The sequence below is a fragment of the Leptonychotes weddellii genome, chromosome 1 (genome assembly GCF_054177405.1).
Source record: "Leptonychotes weddellii isolate Sample4059 chromosome 1, ASM5417740v2, whole genome shotgun sequence".
Classification (NCBI taxonomy): Eukaryota; Metazoa; Chordata; class Mammalia; order Carnivora; family Phocidae; genus Leptonychotes; species Leptonychotes weddellii.
Window position 1 is genome coordinate 152,368,475 of NC_138369.1, and position 16,339 is coordinate 152,384,813.

At 35.5% G+C, this 16,339-nt stretch overlaps 1 protein-coding gene across 1 annotated transcript in view; it reads right to left on the minus strand.

Annotated features, from left to right (window-relative positions):
* The window catches only part of LOC102737537 (ephrin type-A receptor 6), a 305,707-nt gene that overhangs the window by 131,768 nt on the left and 157,600 nt on the right, over positions 1 to 16,339 (minus strand). The window contains exon 8 of the mRNA XM_081817012.1: positions 12,161 to 12,286. Coding sequence (XP_081673138.1) covers positions 12,161 to 12,286 — 126 coding nt within the window. The remainder of the gene's footprint in view (positions 1 to 12,160; positions 12,287 to 16,339) is intronic.

Consider the following 16,339-nt stretch of genomic DNA (forward strand, 5'->3'; position numbering starts at 1 on the left):
TACAAGACCCTTGCTTTCATGGAGTGTATAGCGGAAAGGAGAACGGAAATAGGTAAACAGTCAATTACTATAAAGGGCTAATGCCTCATCTCCTTCTTTAAAAACCTGTTTTACTTATTGTTTTGTTTGCTGCAGGATTAAAGTCTAAACTGCTTGGCAATAAATTCCTTCACAGTCTCTCCTCTACCTTTGTTCTCGTGTCATTTTTACCTCCCCTAAGTCCCCTACTTCCTGTTTTTCAAATTCTCTAGGGGACTCATCATTCTGGAAGTATGACTTTACTTGTATCTCCCTCTCTTTCCTGGAAGACTGCCTTCTCACTGTAAAATCATATACTTAAAAAGGAAAAAGTAGGGTTTAAATACTGTCCCCATTGTCAATTCTATGAATCACTTTCCCTTTTAGGAAGACCTGGTTATTTGCTTTCTTCTCTCTTTACATCTTAATCAAAGAATTGTATGACACACTTATGGTATGGTATTGGTGTTTACTATGGACATGTCTGCCTCCCACTCTAAAATGCCCAGGAGGTCAGGAATTGTGCCTAGTTCTTCCCAGCAAATTTACTGTTGAGCACAGAACTAGGCACAGGATAGGTACAAAATTTCACTTTTTTGAATGGAATGCCAGAAGGAATACACATATAAAGATGTTCTCTATGACTAATTCTAGACCAAGAGTTACTGAAATAACAGAATGGCAAATCAATAAATCCTAAATTCTTTGCCTTGTACAATATATGGATTTGAAGACAAAGAAAACTTCAAATTTTAGCCCTGCTGCCTATTAACTACATGATCTTGGGCAAGTTATTTTCGCTCTCTCAGTTTTTGCATTTATAAAATGAGGATAATATTACCAACTACATATGGGTTTCAAAGAATTAGATGAGAAAATGTATAGTTAGCACAGTGTCTGGCAATTGTTGGCACTTAAAAATGTCGGTGTACATTTGCTTTCCTTCCTTTTTGCGCACAATTATCTGCTTCCTCCTTATATTTGTCCATCATGTAGCAAAAAATAGTTTTATAAAAATGGATCATTTCCCTATTTTATTGTAGTTTAGTATTGACATGAAAATTCTTTTATATCCTATGGCAAAGTAAAAATGACCACTAGTTACACATTTTATTTAATATAGTAAATTCCCAATTTTAGCACTGAAATTCTCATGTCTCAGGCAAATTTGGATGGTTGGTTACCATATCCTTTGTGTGCTCAGCACAGTGCAATTAGAAGTTGTGGGATTAGAGTCGGATAATGTGATATTGAAGACTTTTCCACTTTGGACAAATGACCGTTCATAACTCACTTATGTTACTGCCTGTCTCCTTATACCTATGCATTTGTATATTTGTATATTACATATTATTATATAATAACACTTCTTCCATTGTGTGATGTGTGAGATTAAATGAAATAATATGTTTAAAACACAGAGAATAGTACATTATATTAAATACTGAATCACCCAATAACAGCTTAGAGAATGAATGGATAAATGCAAATATCACATCTTTCCTTACTGGCTAGATGTTGAATCCTAAACTAAGAAGTGGCTTTCCGAGTTAAAAAGATTCGTAACTGAAATGCCTACAGTCAGTATATTTAGGAGCTTCCTTGATGGTCTCAAAAGTCCATTTAAATCCTATGCACCTGATTTCACTCATATTTGGAACATAAGGAATAGTGAGGAGGACCACAGGGGAAGGGAGGGAAAATTGAATGGGAAGAAATCAGAGAGGTAGACAAACCATGAGAGGCTCTGGACTCTGGGAAACAAACTGAGGGTTGTGGAGGGGGGTGGGGGGATGGGGTAACCGGGTGATGGGTATTAAGGAGGGCACGTGTTGAGATGGGCACTGGGTATTATATACAACTAATGAATCATTGAACACTACATCAAAAACTAATGATGTACTATATGCTGGCTAACTGAACATAATTAAAAAAATTCTATACACCTGAAATCGACAGGTTTGAAGTTGCTTTAAAGAACAAGATGGTTTCTCCTAGAGTAGAGTTACATAATCAAAATGGGTATTTTCTTATTTTAAATGACATCCTATAACATATAGTTTCTTGGGAATAACTAGTGTAAGAAATAGATTCTAATTCCTATCTAACAAGCTATTCTGCATCTTCTGTACTCTACATATTTGTACCTATAACAATATGTTTCATGGTTAATTTGGAATTGATTTTATTTTTTTAAATATTTTTTTAAGGATTTTATTTATTTATTAGAGAGAGAAAGAGAGTGCGTGCACAAGCAGGGATGGTGGGAGAGGGAGAAGCAGGTTCCCCACTGAGCAGGGAGCCCAACCTGGGGCTCAATCCCAGGACCCTGGGATCATGACCTGAGCTGAGGGCAGACGCTTAACTGACTGAGCCACCCAGGCACCCCTGGAATTGATTTTAACTTTAAAGCTATTTGAAACTCCTGAATCTCTATGATAACTATGTTGATTTGGTTCTATGCTTTGTCTTAATTTATTTATTTTGTTTTTTAAATTTAGATGTGATCCAAATGTCCTGAGAGAAATGCTGAAGAATAAATTATTTTATCCAATGACAAAAACAGCTGAGCAGAAATTAAAAGGAGGGATTGCATTTCTGAAAACTGTGGTATTTCTTAATCTAGATTTGTTTCAGAGTAAATGAAAGGTGTGAGGCTAAAGAAATGAAACAATTTTCCTGCCAGTTCCAGAGAGCAGTGGCATACCATCTGCATCAGTTAACTTCAGTAATATTCAGTACTATCCTTTCTACTGAAAATTACCATATGGGCAAAAAGACTTCTCCTTAATTAGAAGTGTCTTGTTGACAATGAAAGTTACTGCCAAAGATGTCTAATGTTAGATTTTGTTTCCACTACAAGACACTAACCATATTGCAAAATTTTAATAACATATGCATTTTTTTTAAAGATTTTATTTATTTATTTGAGAGAGAGAGAGCACACGAGAGGGGGGAGGGCCAGAGGGAGAAACAGACTCCCTGCCGAGCAGGGAGCCCGATGCGGGACTCGATCCAGGGACTCCAGGATCATGACCTGAGCCGAAGGCAGTCGCTTAACCAACTGAGCCACCCAGGCGCCCCTAACATATGCATTTTTAAGAATGGCTTTCTTGATGTTGTACTGCATCCATATTTACAAAAGTATTATAATGACAATGATCAAATTAAAAGTATATGTTTTGAAATTATCTGATTCAGGACTTTGCTTTCAACCATTGTGAAAGAAATGATTATACAATATTCAATTGATTATTTCATATATAATTGATTATTGTATGATCAATTATTTAATTACCATTAGGTAGCAATGAACGAAATGCATTAGACAATTCTCATAACTTGAAATACTGTGTAATATATAAGTTAAAAACCAAATTAAAACAGGGGTGCCTGGGTAGCTCAGTTGGTTAAGCGTCTGACTCTTGATTTTGATTCAGGTTATGATCTCATGGGTCATCAGATCGAGCCCTGTGTCGGGCTCCATGCTCAGCGGGAAGACTGCTTGAAGATTCTCTTCTCCCTCTGCCCCTCCCTCCATTCTCTCTCTCTAAAATAAATAAACAAATCTTTAAAAAAATTAAACCATGCATCAAATAAATAATTTTATCCTGTCTTTGTTTTATTTTCTGTGAAAACCTTTTGTGTAGACAATTTAACAATAGATACTACATCTAAATCAGCACATATGTAATGACTAACTTTAAAAAATAAATTTTTTAATATGCCAGGTACTGTTCTAAGAGTTTTACATGTGTTAACTCATTTAATCCTCATACCAACCCTTGTGGTGGGTTTAATTACTAGTTCAGTTTAACAGCTCAGATTACAGATGCACTGAGAGTTTAAGTAACTTGTCCAAGGATGCACAGTGAGCACAGAGCAAAGGTTTGAATCCAGGAGATCTGGCTCCAGAGTCTGGGTGCTTAACCATCTTCTTATACCCCAAATGATACTTGGGTCTCCATTAGTAATTTGGAGACATAAAGCATTACTCTAAGTGTCTGTGCCTCATCTTAGAAACACATCCTGTAAAGTTATTATGGACTGGACACTGTGTTGCTCCCAAAGATGTTTTGTCCTTCAGAAGTTCTATGATTTTAAAGCCTTGTAAATAGGAAATACATGCAAGGAAACTTGCTGGTAAAACCTTTAGATTTTGCTTTCTCCATTCTCACACATCAATTTATGATAATGATTCTGAGGTTCTTTTACAAAGAAATGTTTTAAGAGAGACTCTTGAAGCTTTTGAGAGGAGGTATCATATTTTCCAGTACTGTTTCAAATGTTATGCTTTATTTCTGGCTTCAGAAGTGTCTTATTGTTACATAATTAATTCAATATTCAGTTTTTTGGTCTTTTGTATCATTCACTAATCAAAAGAAAATCAACACAAAATTTAAAAATAAAGCAAATGTCTAGAGAGGATATACTTAATACCAATTACATAGGTTATTTATGGTGAGATTTTATTATAATGGAGAAAACATTTGCTAAATGAAGCACATCTATGATATAAATTAAACTACTAACTACTTTCCTTTTTTCCTTATAGGAAAGTTACTACTTATTTTTGAGCCTTTTCTGCAATTTTTACAAGGGGTTTAATTAAAAAAGAAAAAAAGAAAAAGTTCAGTTTTGCTAATTACACTTCTTTAAGACCTCTGTGAATAGAACTAGGAAAAGCCAACATTGTGCCACCCGGCAATTTCTACCGTGCTTTGTCCTACAAGGCACAAGAATGAATGCTGAGATGTGACATATTTTATAACAGGGTTGGTCTATTTCCACTTATTTATGTTCTTAAGTGGCCCAGCAGCCCATGAGGGCATGCACGTGGCCCTGTGGGAGAGGAAAAGGCATTTGAGCAGCTCGGTTGCTTATCATGTTTCCAGTTAAGGTGAACACACACAGACACAACAATTTCCACCAACACAAAGATTAAACACTAATTCACATGGAGACCCAGCTAATTTAGCAAGCTGGATAAAGTTTTTTAGAATTTTTCTTTGTGAAAATAAAATGATTCTGGGATGAATCTTTTGAAAGTGTTGACAGTTTCTTTGAATAGCATCAAAAATAGATAACACAATTTATAATAATAAAACATGAGGATCTCTAGGGAGTAGATACATATTCTCACATAACAATTTAAATAGCCATATAAAGTCCAGATTTTTAAGATGCAAACTTCTTCAAATGATATTAAGAAAAAGAAGCATTTTTGCTATCAAGAATGCATAGCTAAGGTCAAAGGCTAGAATTATTTAAAGAATCTGAAAATAGTAAAAAGTACTAGTAAAGAAGAAGTAAAAAAGAACTAGTAAAAAATTTGGTGATCATTTAAAGAGTCTTTTAATATTTTTTGTGTCCTCTGGAAGAAGAAAAATAGAAATTGTCTTTGTAAATATTCAAGAATTTGATATCAAATGCATCCTGCAGCTCTGATTTTTAAATTTTTCTTTTTTTTTTAAAGACTTTATTTATTTATTTGACAGAGAGAGAGACACGGTGAGAGAGGAAATATAAGCAGGGGGAGTGGGAGAGGGAGAAGCAGGCTTGCCGCCGAGCAGGGAGCCTGATGTGGGGCTTGGTCCCAGGACCCTGAGATCATGACCTGAGCCGAAGGCAGACGCTCAACGACTGAGCCACCCAGGTGCCCCTAAATTTTTCTTTTAAACGCACTGTCAATCTTGCACGAACCTGAGATTCTTCATTTATGGACTTCAAGGTGTCCAGAGGCCTCCTGAAATTGTATGCAAATATTTACATATATGATCATATGTCAGTTTTCTTGGTGAAAAGTCTATTGTTTTTGGCCAAGAAACTAAGTATAACCCATTAGGAATCTGAGTCCATGACCTGTACTACAACATCAGGACCCCATAAGAGTCCTTAAACTCATAAATTGCAATAGATTAAAGTTTTTATAAACTGAACGTTACTTGAAAGTTGGAATTATACCTTCAATTTTGTGTATGCTCCCATCCTGACTTTTCTTATCCCAAGTGGTATCTTCAAGTTGTTTTCCTTAAGTTTTAAATTATTTTCTAATCTTCTGCGTATTTCTCCTCAGGTAAGCCAAAGAACCACACTCTTTGGAACCAATGACTTCAAGCAATAGGGGAAGCCAATTGAACGCAACCTTGACATTATCTGGCCAGCCCCTTTGCACAGGTTTTGGAAACTATCAGTATATCCCAAAAGGTGTTTTTAAATAACCCTCTAATGTAGCAATAACAGTGTGAAAATATTTTAAAGGGGTTATTGGTTTATGACTAGAAATACAATCACTTATGTCACCTTCCTTGTGCTTCCGTCGGCTGGGTGTGGTTTCTCTGTCATTTTATCAGTGACCCTCTCTTCTCTATACCACTCCTCAGTCTTGAAATAGAATAATATTGGTCTTCTGCCCACTCCTGCCCCAGATTTCCCATCCTAGACTTTTTTTTTAATAGTTGCAGTTCTGCAGAGTTTTCTTCTGAAGCCTGCCGATGCACAAACTTTCGAGGAGGAGAGTTCTCTAGGGAGAACTGTACAAGTGAGTATTGATTAGGGCCTATTGGGTCCTATTTGGAATCACACAAATGGCAAGGAATAAAAATACCAGGAGTTAGGAATCCAAATAAAAGTTTTTCCTTTTTTTAACCATAGTTCACACTTTGAATCATTTATTCAGGATTTTACTTTGTACAATTAATCCAGTTTTTCCTATACCTTTTATAATTAGCTTTTCGTTTAAGTAGGTACTTGAAAACACTCATTAACACACCTCATTCAGGGTAATTGGCAACATTCTCAACTGGAGAGATGTATAAAATATAAACCCTTCAATTAAAGAGCTTTTTTCCCCTTGGAGATCTCTTACTTAAAAAGTAAACCACCATCTCTTAACCTTTATGTATATTGATTGCAACAATATTTTGTTAAAGATAAAATAAGGCCAATTGTCATATATACTATATAAAAATATAAAAAGAATAATCATCCTCAGAAGAACTATAGCCAAACTATAAAAATTATTTTGTCAGAAATGATTAATTATAAAATTCAAATTATGGATCTCAAGCAAAGTTATTGACCTTTTTTTAGAATGCCTAAACATATAAAAAATGAAATGGTTTACTTTTTCCTGAACTGCAGTTTGATTGTATTTAAAAGTTATATACTTTTCCACTGCTGATTTCCCTTGGCATACTGAGTTAATGCCAATTTTCCTTAACTTATGGTATATTCCTTCAAAGTCTGCCACTTAGTTATCTGTGTTGCTGCTCTTCTGTAGTCCTCTGTATGCATCAAAGTCTGATAATATTATATTCTTCCTAACATATTTCTACCATTTAAACTATATGACTTCTGAATAAGAAAAATTTTTGCCTGGGTAACAGTGCATGTACTATTTGCCCTGACTCCATATCAGATAGGATTTCACATGAAATACGGAAAGGAAAATATTGATAATCATGGTTAATGGATTTTGAAGACATTTTAATATTGGCTCAGCTCTGTAAGTCCTTTGCTATAGGAATTGTCTAGTTGGATCTGTTATCAGTTCATAGAAAACTGGATTGTGAATTCATTTCCTAACTTTGCAAGTCAGGGGCACTCATGAAGATATGAAAAAGTCTGGCTCTTTGAGTATAAGGCTCATTCAAATCTTTTTTCAAATGGTAAAAAAAAAATAAATAATAGTACTTATCATTATTAATTATATATTTGATGATTGCAAATCTGGTGTTTGAGTGCCCATGTGTTAATATTTCTCTTGTTATCTGATTCAATGTAAGCAGAAAGGGAGTCTTACGGGATTGATTCACTCCATCTTTGCCATTTATTTTGACCCCAACACATGGAATGCAATGGAGAGGGCTCAGATAAAAATGTCAAAAGAGGTGTTTTATAAATAGTATTGTATTTAAAGCACAGGCAGACAAACTGAGATGGTGTTTCAGAAGAGTAGTCCCTCCACAACTAAAGAGCTTCCAAGATTAACCACAAAGGAAGTATTAGGGAGATCTTGGGCATTGATTTCTTTCAGAATTTATCTGTTTTTAAATCCCACATGCTGCCTGTTTCCTTTGTTTTCTCTTTCACAGACTTTGCTAATAATTGACAAATCATGTTAGTTTGAAGTGTATGTCTCAGTTTGGTCTTGAATCACATATCTATATTATAATCATCATATATAGGATAATAAATATAATATTTACTTCTTTAGTGAAAAATCGTCTCCCATAACTGACAGAAAACTGCTAGAAAAATTTAACTTAGAATTTTGTTGATGTAATAATACCCAACTAAGATATTATTTTCTGAGTAATTATTAGGTAATGAATATGCCTTTATATTTTACTAATAAGTCTAGTTTTTAAGACACATTGTAATGTTTGGATCTTAAGATCTATAAATTTAAGATACTACATGATGTTAGTTATTGCTGTGCAGTGACAGAAAAGACTGAATCAGGAAACTTCCATATATTATCCCGTCATTATAACTGCATAATTTTCTCTCTCACTGACTTTATTATGCTGCTTTCATTTGTATATGGTATGTGAACTGAAATTGCCAAAAGCATAAAGCGTTTGGGTACCAGCAGGGTCTGTCATAAGGGAAGCCACGAGTCTAAGACTCTATGTGTAATCAGTACTCTGTGGCATATACAAATGTTCTATCCCACTTTCAGATAGTGTTTGGCTACAGAATTAAATCAAAGAAATAACTAAATGGAGCAAAGAAGGCAACTTATTATCAGTTTAGAATATATGCGTGATTACACATTTAGAAGAAGGACATCAATTCTTTTAGGGAGGTAGAATTTGATTCTAACAGGGAAGAATACAGCAGGGAAGACTTTGATTTAAAAAGTATAATAGCAGTTACGTCATTCTATCTTCTCCTCTTTCAGCTTCCCTCATCTCTTATCTCCTCTCACCTCTCCTCTCTTCTCTCCTGTGACTTTTCTTACTTCGTTGGTTAACTACTATATGAAAGGCACTGTATTAAATATATGACTATACTTGCTATTCAGTTTTCAGCCAATTACCTTCTGGTGTTCTTCTCTATTTGGAACTGAGAATAATAACTCTTTATTATGACCTTTCTAGAAAAGAGAAAGGTCATATAAACAGTATAAACAATTGACAATGGTTACATAAATACCAACTTCAAGCTTATCTGTTTTCTGGGTCTCATGAGTCAATGACTCTCTCATTATTGCAGTCAGCGTAAAAATAACTACTATAAAAACATTGCTCCTTGATAGCCCAGTGTGACATGAATGCAAAGAAACTATTTACACAAGACAGCATCACATATCCCATTTAAATTTGATTAAGATAAGTTACTGGGAACTAAATTAGCTCCATCGTTAGAACAGGTGTTGTGATTCCTTGAATGACATAGCTAATGTCTTTTGAGACCCTCGAAGTACTGTGAAATATAATCAATTGGGAGAAAGCAAATTAAGTGTTGCCCTGTGGCCATCAACCTTTGGCTGTTTAAAAATACCATGGTATGCAATATATGTTAAGAGAAAAAAAAAAAGAAGGTAGCAGGAGGGGAAGAATGAAGGGGGGAAAATCAGAGGGGTAGACGAACCATGAGAGACGATGGACTCTGAAAAACAAACTGAGGGTTCTAGAGGGGAGGGGGGTGGGGGGATGGGTTAGCCTGGTGATGGGTATTGAGGAGGGCACGTTCTGCATGGAGCACTGGGTGTTATGCACAAACAATGAATCATGGAACACTACATCTAAATCTAATGATGTAATGTATGGGGATTAACATAACAATAAAAAAATTAAAAAAAAAATACCATGGTACAGGTCAAGGGAGGAATTGCTTTCTTGATGATGTCCTCAGCTTGAAGGGTTATGAGTTCATCTATTAGACCACAAAGAAATACTTTTTAAAAAAATATGAAATAAACACTTCTCATGATTATGGCTTCATTCCTCTTTACACAAAATTATAAAGGAAATTCTTGGGAAATATGCTGTAGATGAATGGGAGAGGATAAAAATTACCTTTGAAATTGTAGTGGTCATTACTGAAAAGTGCCAGAGGACGTGTACAGCGATCACTTGTCACAGTGATAGAAGCCAGGAAAAGGGAGTTGAGTTAATTTCAGTGTGAGGGAATAGGAACCAGTTTAGATCTATACATTTTTTATGAAGCAATTTTGTTACACCTGATTTGTATGTAAGTCATGAAAACTGAACTGAGTTTTCTCTCCTATGAAAGCTGGAGGCAAATTTGGCTTAAAGCCAAGAACAGAGTGCTAGAGTGTTCTTTCAGATCTCTCTCTAGAAAGTTGTTTCCGTGTATGTGTTATAGAAACATCACCTTTCTTCTATCATTCTCAGTGGCTAAGTGACAAGGGTTATTTATTTATTTATTTATTACCAGTGATGCTGAATAATTCAAGGCACTCCTGAACTTTGTAATGTCATTTCTGCCAAACATACCTAAATCCACCAAGATTTGTCATTAAGAGTTAAGGATTAAGCCATTAAACTACAAATCATCCATTCCTCAATTCCAATCACTGAGATATTAATATTATATGTGAAAACTGCCTTTTTATATTTTCAGGTAACTCTGAGAGCTTAGCTTATATAGATTTTTATTTCTAGTCTTTTGCATCAACACCATCACCACCAACAACAAGAATGACAACATTTCTGTGCAATTGATACCAGTTTTGTTTCTAAAGAGGAAAAAAAGTAGCACTCATTAGAATTAAAATTGCTAATTTTTAATTCACATAATTTTGGTTTCTACTCTATCAGTGGCCTTGTTGGCCATAAAGCCTCCAACCATTATCAATCAGTAATTATCCAATGAGAAACCAAATTACATCAAAGCGCATTTACAGTTTGTTATTTTGTATGTTTTTTTTTAAATATTTTATTTTATTTATTTGACAGAGAGAGACAGCTAGAGAGGGAACACAAGCAGGGGGAGTGGGAGAGGGAGAAGCAGGCTCCCTGCGGAGCAGGGAGCCCGATGCGGGGCTCTATCCCAAGACCCTGGGATCATGACCTGAGCTGAAGGCAGACGCTTAACGACTGAGCCACCCAGGCGCCCCTATTTTGTATGTTCTAATTAAATAGGCAAGGGTAATTGAAAAGCAACGGAAAAATGTAAGCGAAATAATCTTAGGCTTTGTTGGTATAATTTTGTCAAGAAAAGCAAGAAACGTGCATGTTGGAATTTTGTTTTTATTGGATTTCCTAGTGTCTTCAAACATTCCCAGTATTGGTTGGCTGGGCCAGACCCTCCTGAATACACTGGTGTCATTACTATAATTTGTGGCATAATTATTAATTATGATAAAAAACACAAGAATTATGATAAATAAAACTCCAAGAATCAATATCCTAATTCTATTTTGCTCAGACACATATAAAATATAAAGCGGGCTTGTATCCTTCATACAACGGAAGAAGGCGGCTAGATATCTCAAAAATGAGAGGGGAAAAACAATTTGTGACTGAAATACTACCACGGATGATCCAAAAAGTGATTTGCTAAACTTTGAAATTGCACTTTAAAATGCTCAATTTCCTATATTGTGTTTCTCTCATTAATAAAATACAGCTTTGGTCAGATTGATATTTTTAAGGGAAACTGAGTATTAATTTTCTTTTTCAAAATGTTCTTCCAAATTTGCTACTTTCTGGCATTTCTTCCAATCATTTCTCTTGAGTGAAATGAAATTTTAATTAAATCTCTATAAACTCATCCAAATATGGAATTACTCTTTCTGTTACTAACGCTGTTTTTCATTCACTTTGCTAGCCAATTCCAAGTGGCAAAGTAGCTCAAATTTATCTTTTATTCTTGAGTTATGAAATTTGGGATTTAAAGCTCTAGCTCTTATTCATGTAAAAATTATTCTAGAAGCAGCAACAGCATGATGCTAATTGGATGCTCAGTTTACAGAGCCTTCTTCCACTTCCTTTGACTACTTCTGAAGCATTAGATATCATAAATGTGGTCCCCGCAGTAGAGAAAAGTCACTTGCATTTCCTTTCAACAATACAGAAATATTTATTTTTGTCTTGTGGATCTTTCAATTGCAAGCACACTCTTATTGCTGTATATGATGGCAGAAAACATCACCTGAAATACCTACCAGCCGGAATCCTGGGGGGCAGAGATCCTCCCCCTGGCACTGGATGCGGGGCCTGGATGCTATTTAAAAACCCTGCCCTCAGGAAGCTGGGGCAAAACGCCTCCACCCCAATGGCCGGGAAGGATCCTTTTAAAAGATAAAAATGGACATTAATCAAAATCTTCTTTGTGGAAAAGTTGTTGATCATTTAACTGGAGGAAAAAAAAACCCCTATGATCAATAAAGACATCAAACCTTAAAAGCGATAAAATGAAAAGGAATAGAATGCATTTTTATTCACAGACCTTAAAAAAATCAACCTAGTTTTTGAAAAGAAAGCTACTCTTAACTAGTTACAGTCAAACACGGTTTAAAAGAATGCTAAGATAAAATTTCTAAGCCCCCATTTGACAAAGTGGGTATAAATGTCATTGGGGTTATCTATTTGCAGAACGCACATCCGCGAGTTATGGAAGACAGCCTCAGCGGGATGGGACGTCGGAGGCGCAGAGGAAGGAGCGGTGCTCTGCTTTAGGTATTTCAGCAGCAGTGCGTTTCTGAAATAGTGGCAAGGAAATCAATATATACAATTCTTAATTTGTTATACTTTTTGGGAGAAGACAGAGTTTGCAAAGGTAGAACCACATGCTTTTTCATTTTCAAGGAGGCTATTATGAAGAAAACAAAAAACAAAAAACAAAAAGTAAATTACTTGGAAGTTTATCCCATAAGATTATATCATGAATTGTAGAAGAAAAGACTGTCAGAGCTGGAAAGGACATCAGAAATCATCCAGATCCTTATTTTACAGACTAGCAAACTGAGGCACGGGAAGCGGGAGAGGGCTGCCGCTGAGCTGGCGGACTCCTAGGACAAAAATCTTTCCACCATAGATTAAAAATAAATAATGAGTCACTTCCCATTTGGGAGATTGCTCTTCTCCGAATATGAATTAGAAACCCTGCAGTTTGGAATAACAGCATTACAATTTGGTGTCTCAATGACCTGAAAGACACTAGAGTCATTCAGAAGAAAATTTAATATCCAGGCACCATGAGTGCCCGGGCAGCACTGGTAATTGATACGGTATATCGAAGTTTAATCACAGTTAACACCCTCAACGCAAGTTACACTGACGGTGCTAAGGAATGCATATCATTCGGGGCCTCTGAAACCCCTGACCAGGCCCGGCAGTTTCCGGATAAAGAGACCTGGGATCAATCCTCCCACGCTGAGTTTTAGCAAGTCCTGAATTTTTGAAGAGACTTCATTCTGTTCCTTGACACAAATTTTGCCCCTAAAATACGTTAAAATTGAAAGCCTCTTTGAACTCGGACCAGGATTAAAGGGACCCTGTATACCTACCACTCTCTATACAACTTGCTTCTGTGGAAAAAGTTGTTGCTAAAGAAAAGCCAGCATTTCTTAGATCTTTAGAGATGTTTTAATGGGTGAGGCCTGTTCATTGTACATTGGATTAAAGGAAGCATAGACAGAAAATCACATACTGTAAATAAACTCGTTTTGTTGTTGATTTTGTGAGGCTTTAGTAAGAAGGTCCAGTTTGAGTCCCTTAAACATTAAGAGGTGTGGGTAAAGTACCCAGTAGTAGGCTAGAAAGTGTTCTGAGGTAACTTGTGATGAACAGTGACTCTAATTTCTACTACTGGGGGGGATCTACCATTGAGCAAAAATGTGCCCTCATGTACACGCATCCCACGACGCCATGTTTCAACACTGTCTGGGAAAATACCCAGAGCCCAGGAGCATCACTGAATCCAGGTAGAGATAATTATATATTTATTCTGCATTCTTAAAATTACAAAAGAAATGGTGATTCTGCTTCAGAGAAAATAATTATAAGAAATTCAGATTGTAGTATAGTCTGTGACAAACAGAAATATTCCAGTTCTGGCTGATTATGGATTTATTGAAGCCAAGTGACAGGAAGCTTGGTTCAAGAATCCTAGATTGTAAAGAAAAAGAATAACATAATCATGCACAGGAAAGAAAAAGGAATATAAATATAATCATCATAAAGGAAATTTGAAGAAAAAAAAGCATGTAGAACAGACTTTAAATAATGTTAATATGCTTCACATTTAGAGATTTTTATCTTTGTGTTTGCTATTTTAGCCATAATCCTTGAAACTGTTAACTTAGAAATGATGTCCATTATTTTAACTCCTTGAAACGAAATACAAATATTATTTTATTGCTGTGATTACACTGATTACTATTTTTGTGGTTGTGACAGCCTGTCATATTTAATAACAGCTTTCATTTTCCTAAACTTGCTGCATCATTCATAATGGCTTTGTTATGTTTCTTTACTGTGGGTTAAAAGGTCTTTCATTTACTGTGGCATCTCTTCCTTAAGGAACTTTTATATATATATATATATATATATATATATATATATATATATATGAAACAAACAACAAGAAAAGCTGGTGTACACGAATACACATTCAGTCGAAATATCATATTTTGTGCTAACAACGCCTTATCATTTCTCTCCTTAGGGTCAGTCGTGTCAGTAGAGATTACATGAAACACTACAGCTCTGTTTTCACAATTCAATAATGAAGCTGAATTTATTTTTAATTATAATTCTCTTATCTCTTAATCTACAATAAATTAAGGTCAGGAACCTTTTGGGATTGGAAAGGAAATAATTTTAGTTTGGTTTGCTGCAATGCTTAAATTGCTGGCTCCTGTTTTTATTTTTTTTTTTTAAATAAGTAATTGTAACAAAGAAAAAAAGAGAGAGAGATGCACAAACCAAGAAACAGACTCTTAACTACAGAGAACAAACTGATGGCTATCATAAGGGAGATGGGTGGGGGGATGGGGGAAATAGGGAATGAGGATTAAGAAGTGTACTTGCTGTGATGAGCACCTGGGTGTGGTATGGAAGTGTCCAATCACTATACTGTACACCTGAAACTAATATTACACTGAACTGGAATTAAACAAGAAAACAACAAAATAAATAAGTGTAGAACTTATTAATTATATTGTAGCCAAAGAAAAAAACAACAGCTAGTATCTACAGCAGGATAAATGTAAATGTCCAACAGCATTTGGTTTTTAGTTGCATTCAGTAGACTGAAGTATTTGTCAGAATAAATTAGGCTTTTATTTGATGAGAGTACTCCTCCCTCTCATTACAAGTTTGAAATATAAGATGTGTCACTTCACACATGCTCTTCTAAATCTCAGATAAGTGAGTTTCCAGTTTGTCAGTGAGCATGAGTCAGTGGATTAAAGAGACACCATAATAGGATATTAGCATTATATTGTCTCTAATATAGAGTTGCCAGATAATGGGGCATCCTGTATTTTTATTTGCTAAATCTGACAACCCTACTCAAAAATAATTTCGAACACTTTTGAGTATCAGACTCACAAAAGACACTTTTAACTACTGGTATAAGGTAAGTTAACCTAAGTCACTGGCTGCAGGAGTTGGTGATTTATCTGTCCTTCAGTAGTTCAGTGGTCGTTGATGTCCCTTAGGGAGTACTGCAAATTATGACTAGGGAAAGACATTATTTAGTGGGTGAGGGTCAGGACGTATGCTAAAGGCATTGTAATAACTGGTATACTCCCTACACAAAGGAGAATTTCTCTCAAAATGCTAGTAGCACCACTGAGAAACCCTGCCTGAGAGCAAAGCATCCTAAAAAAAACACAGTTGGTTGCTAGTGACCACAATATAAAAAAAGCAGAAGTTGACATGATCAGCCTGAATTTTGACATCTGGTTTGATCAGTTAATGGAGTATTCTGATTACCTAGATAATTTGAAAGTAATCTGGCCTGTAGAGTAGCCAGTTTTCAAAGAGTTAAAATAAAATATATTTAGGGGCGCCTGGGTGGCTCAGCCATTAAGTGTCTGCTTTCAGCTCAGGTCATGGGATCCTGGGATCGAGCCCCGCATCGGGCTCCCTGCTCCGCGGGGAGCCTGCTTCTCCCTCTCCCACTCTCCTGCTTGTGTTCCCTCTCTCACTGTCTCTCTCTCTGTCAAATAAATAAATAAAATCTTTTATATATATATATATATATATATTTAACACTTAAACTCAATGAAACAAAATCATTTTCAGTTTGATTTGCAGCAATCTCTTTGAAATAACTTTACCTTGGAAATCAGATATCATTAAGAATTGGTGTAAAAAGATGACTATGACTTTGA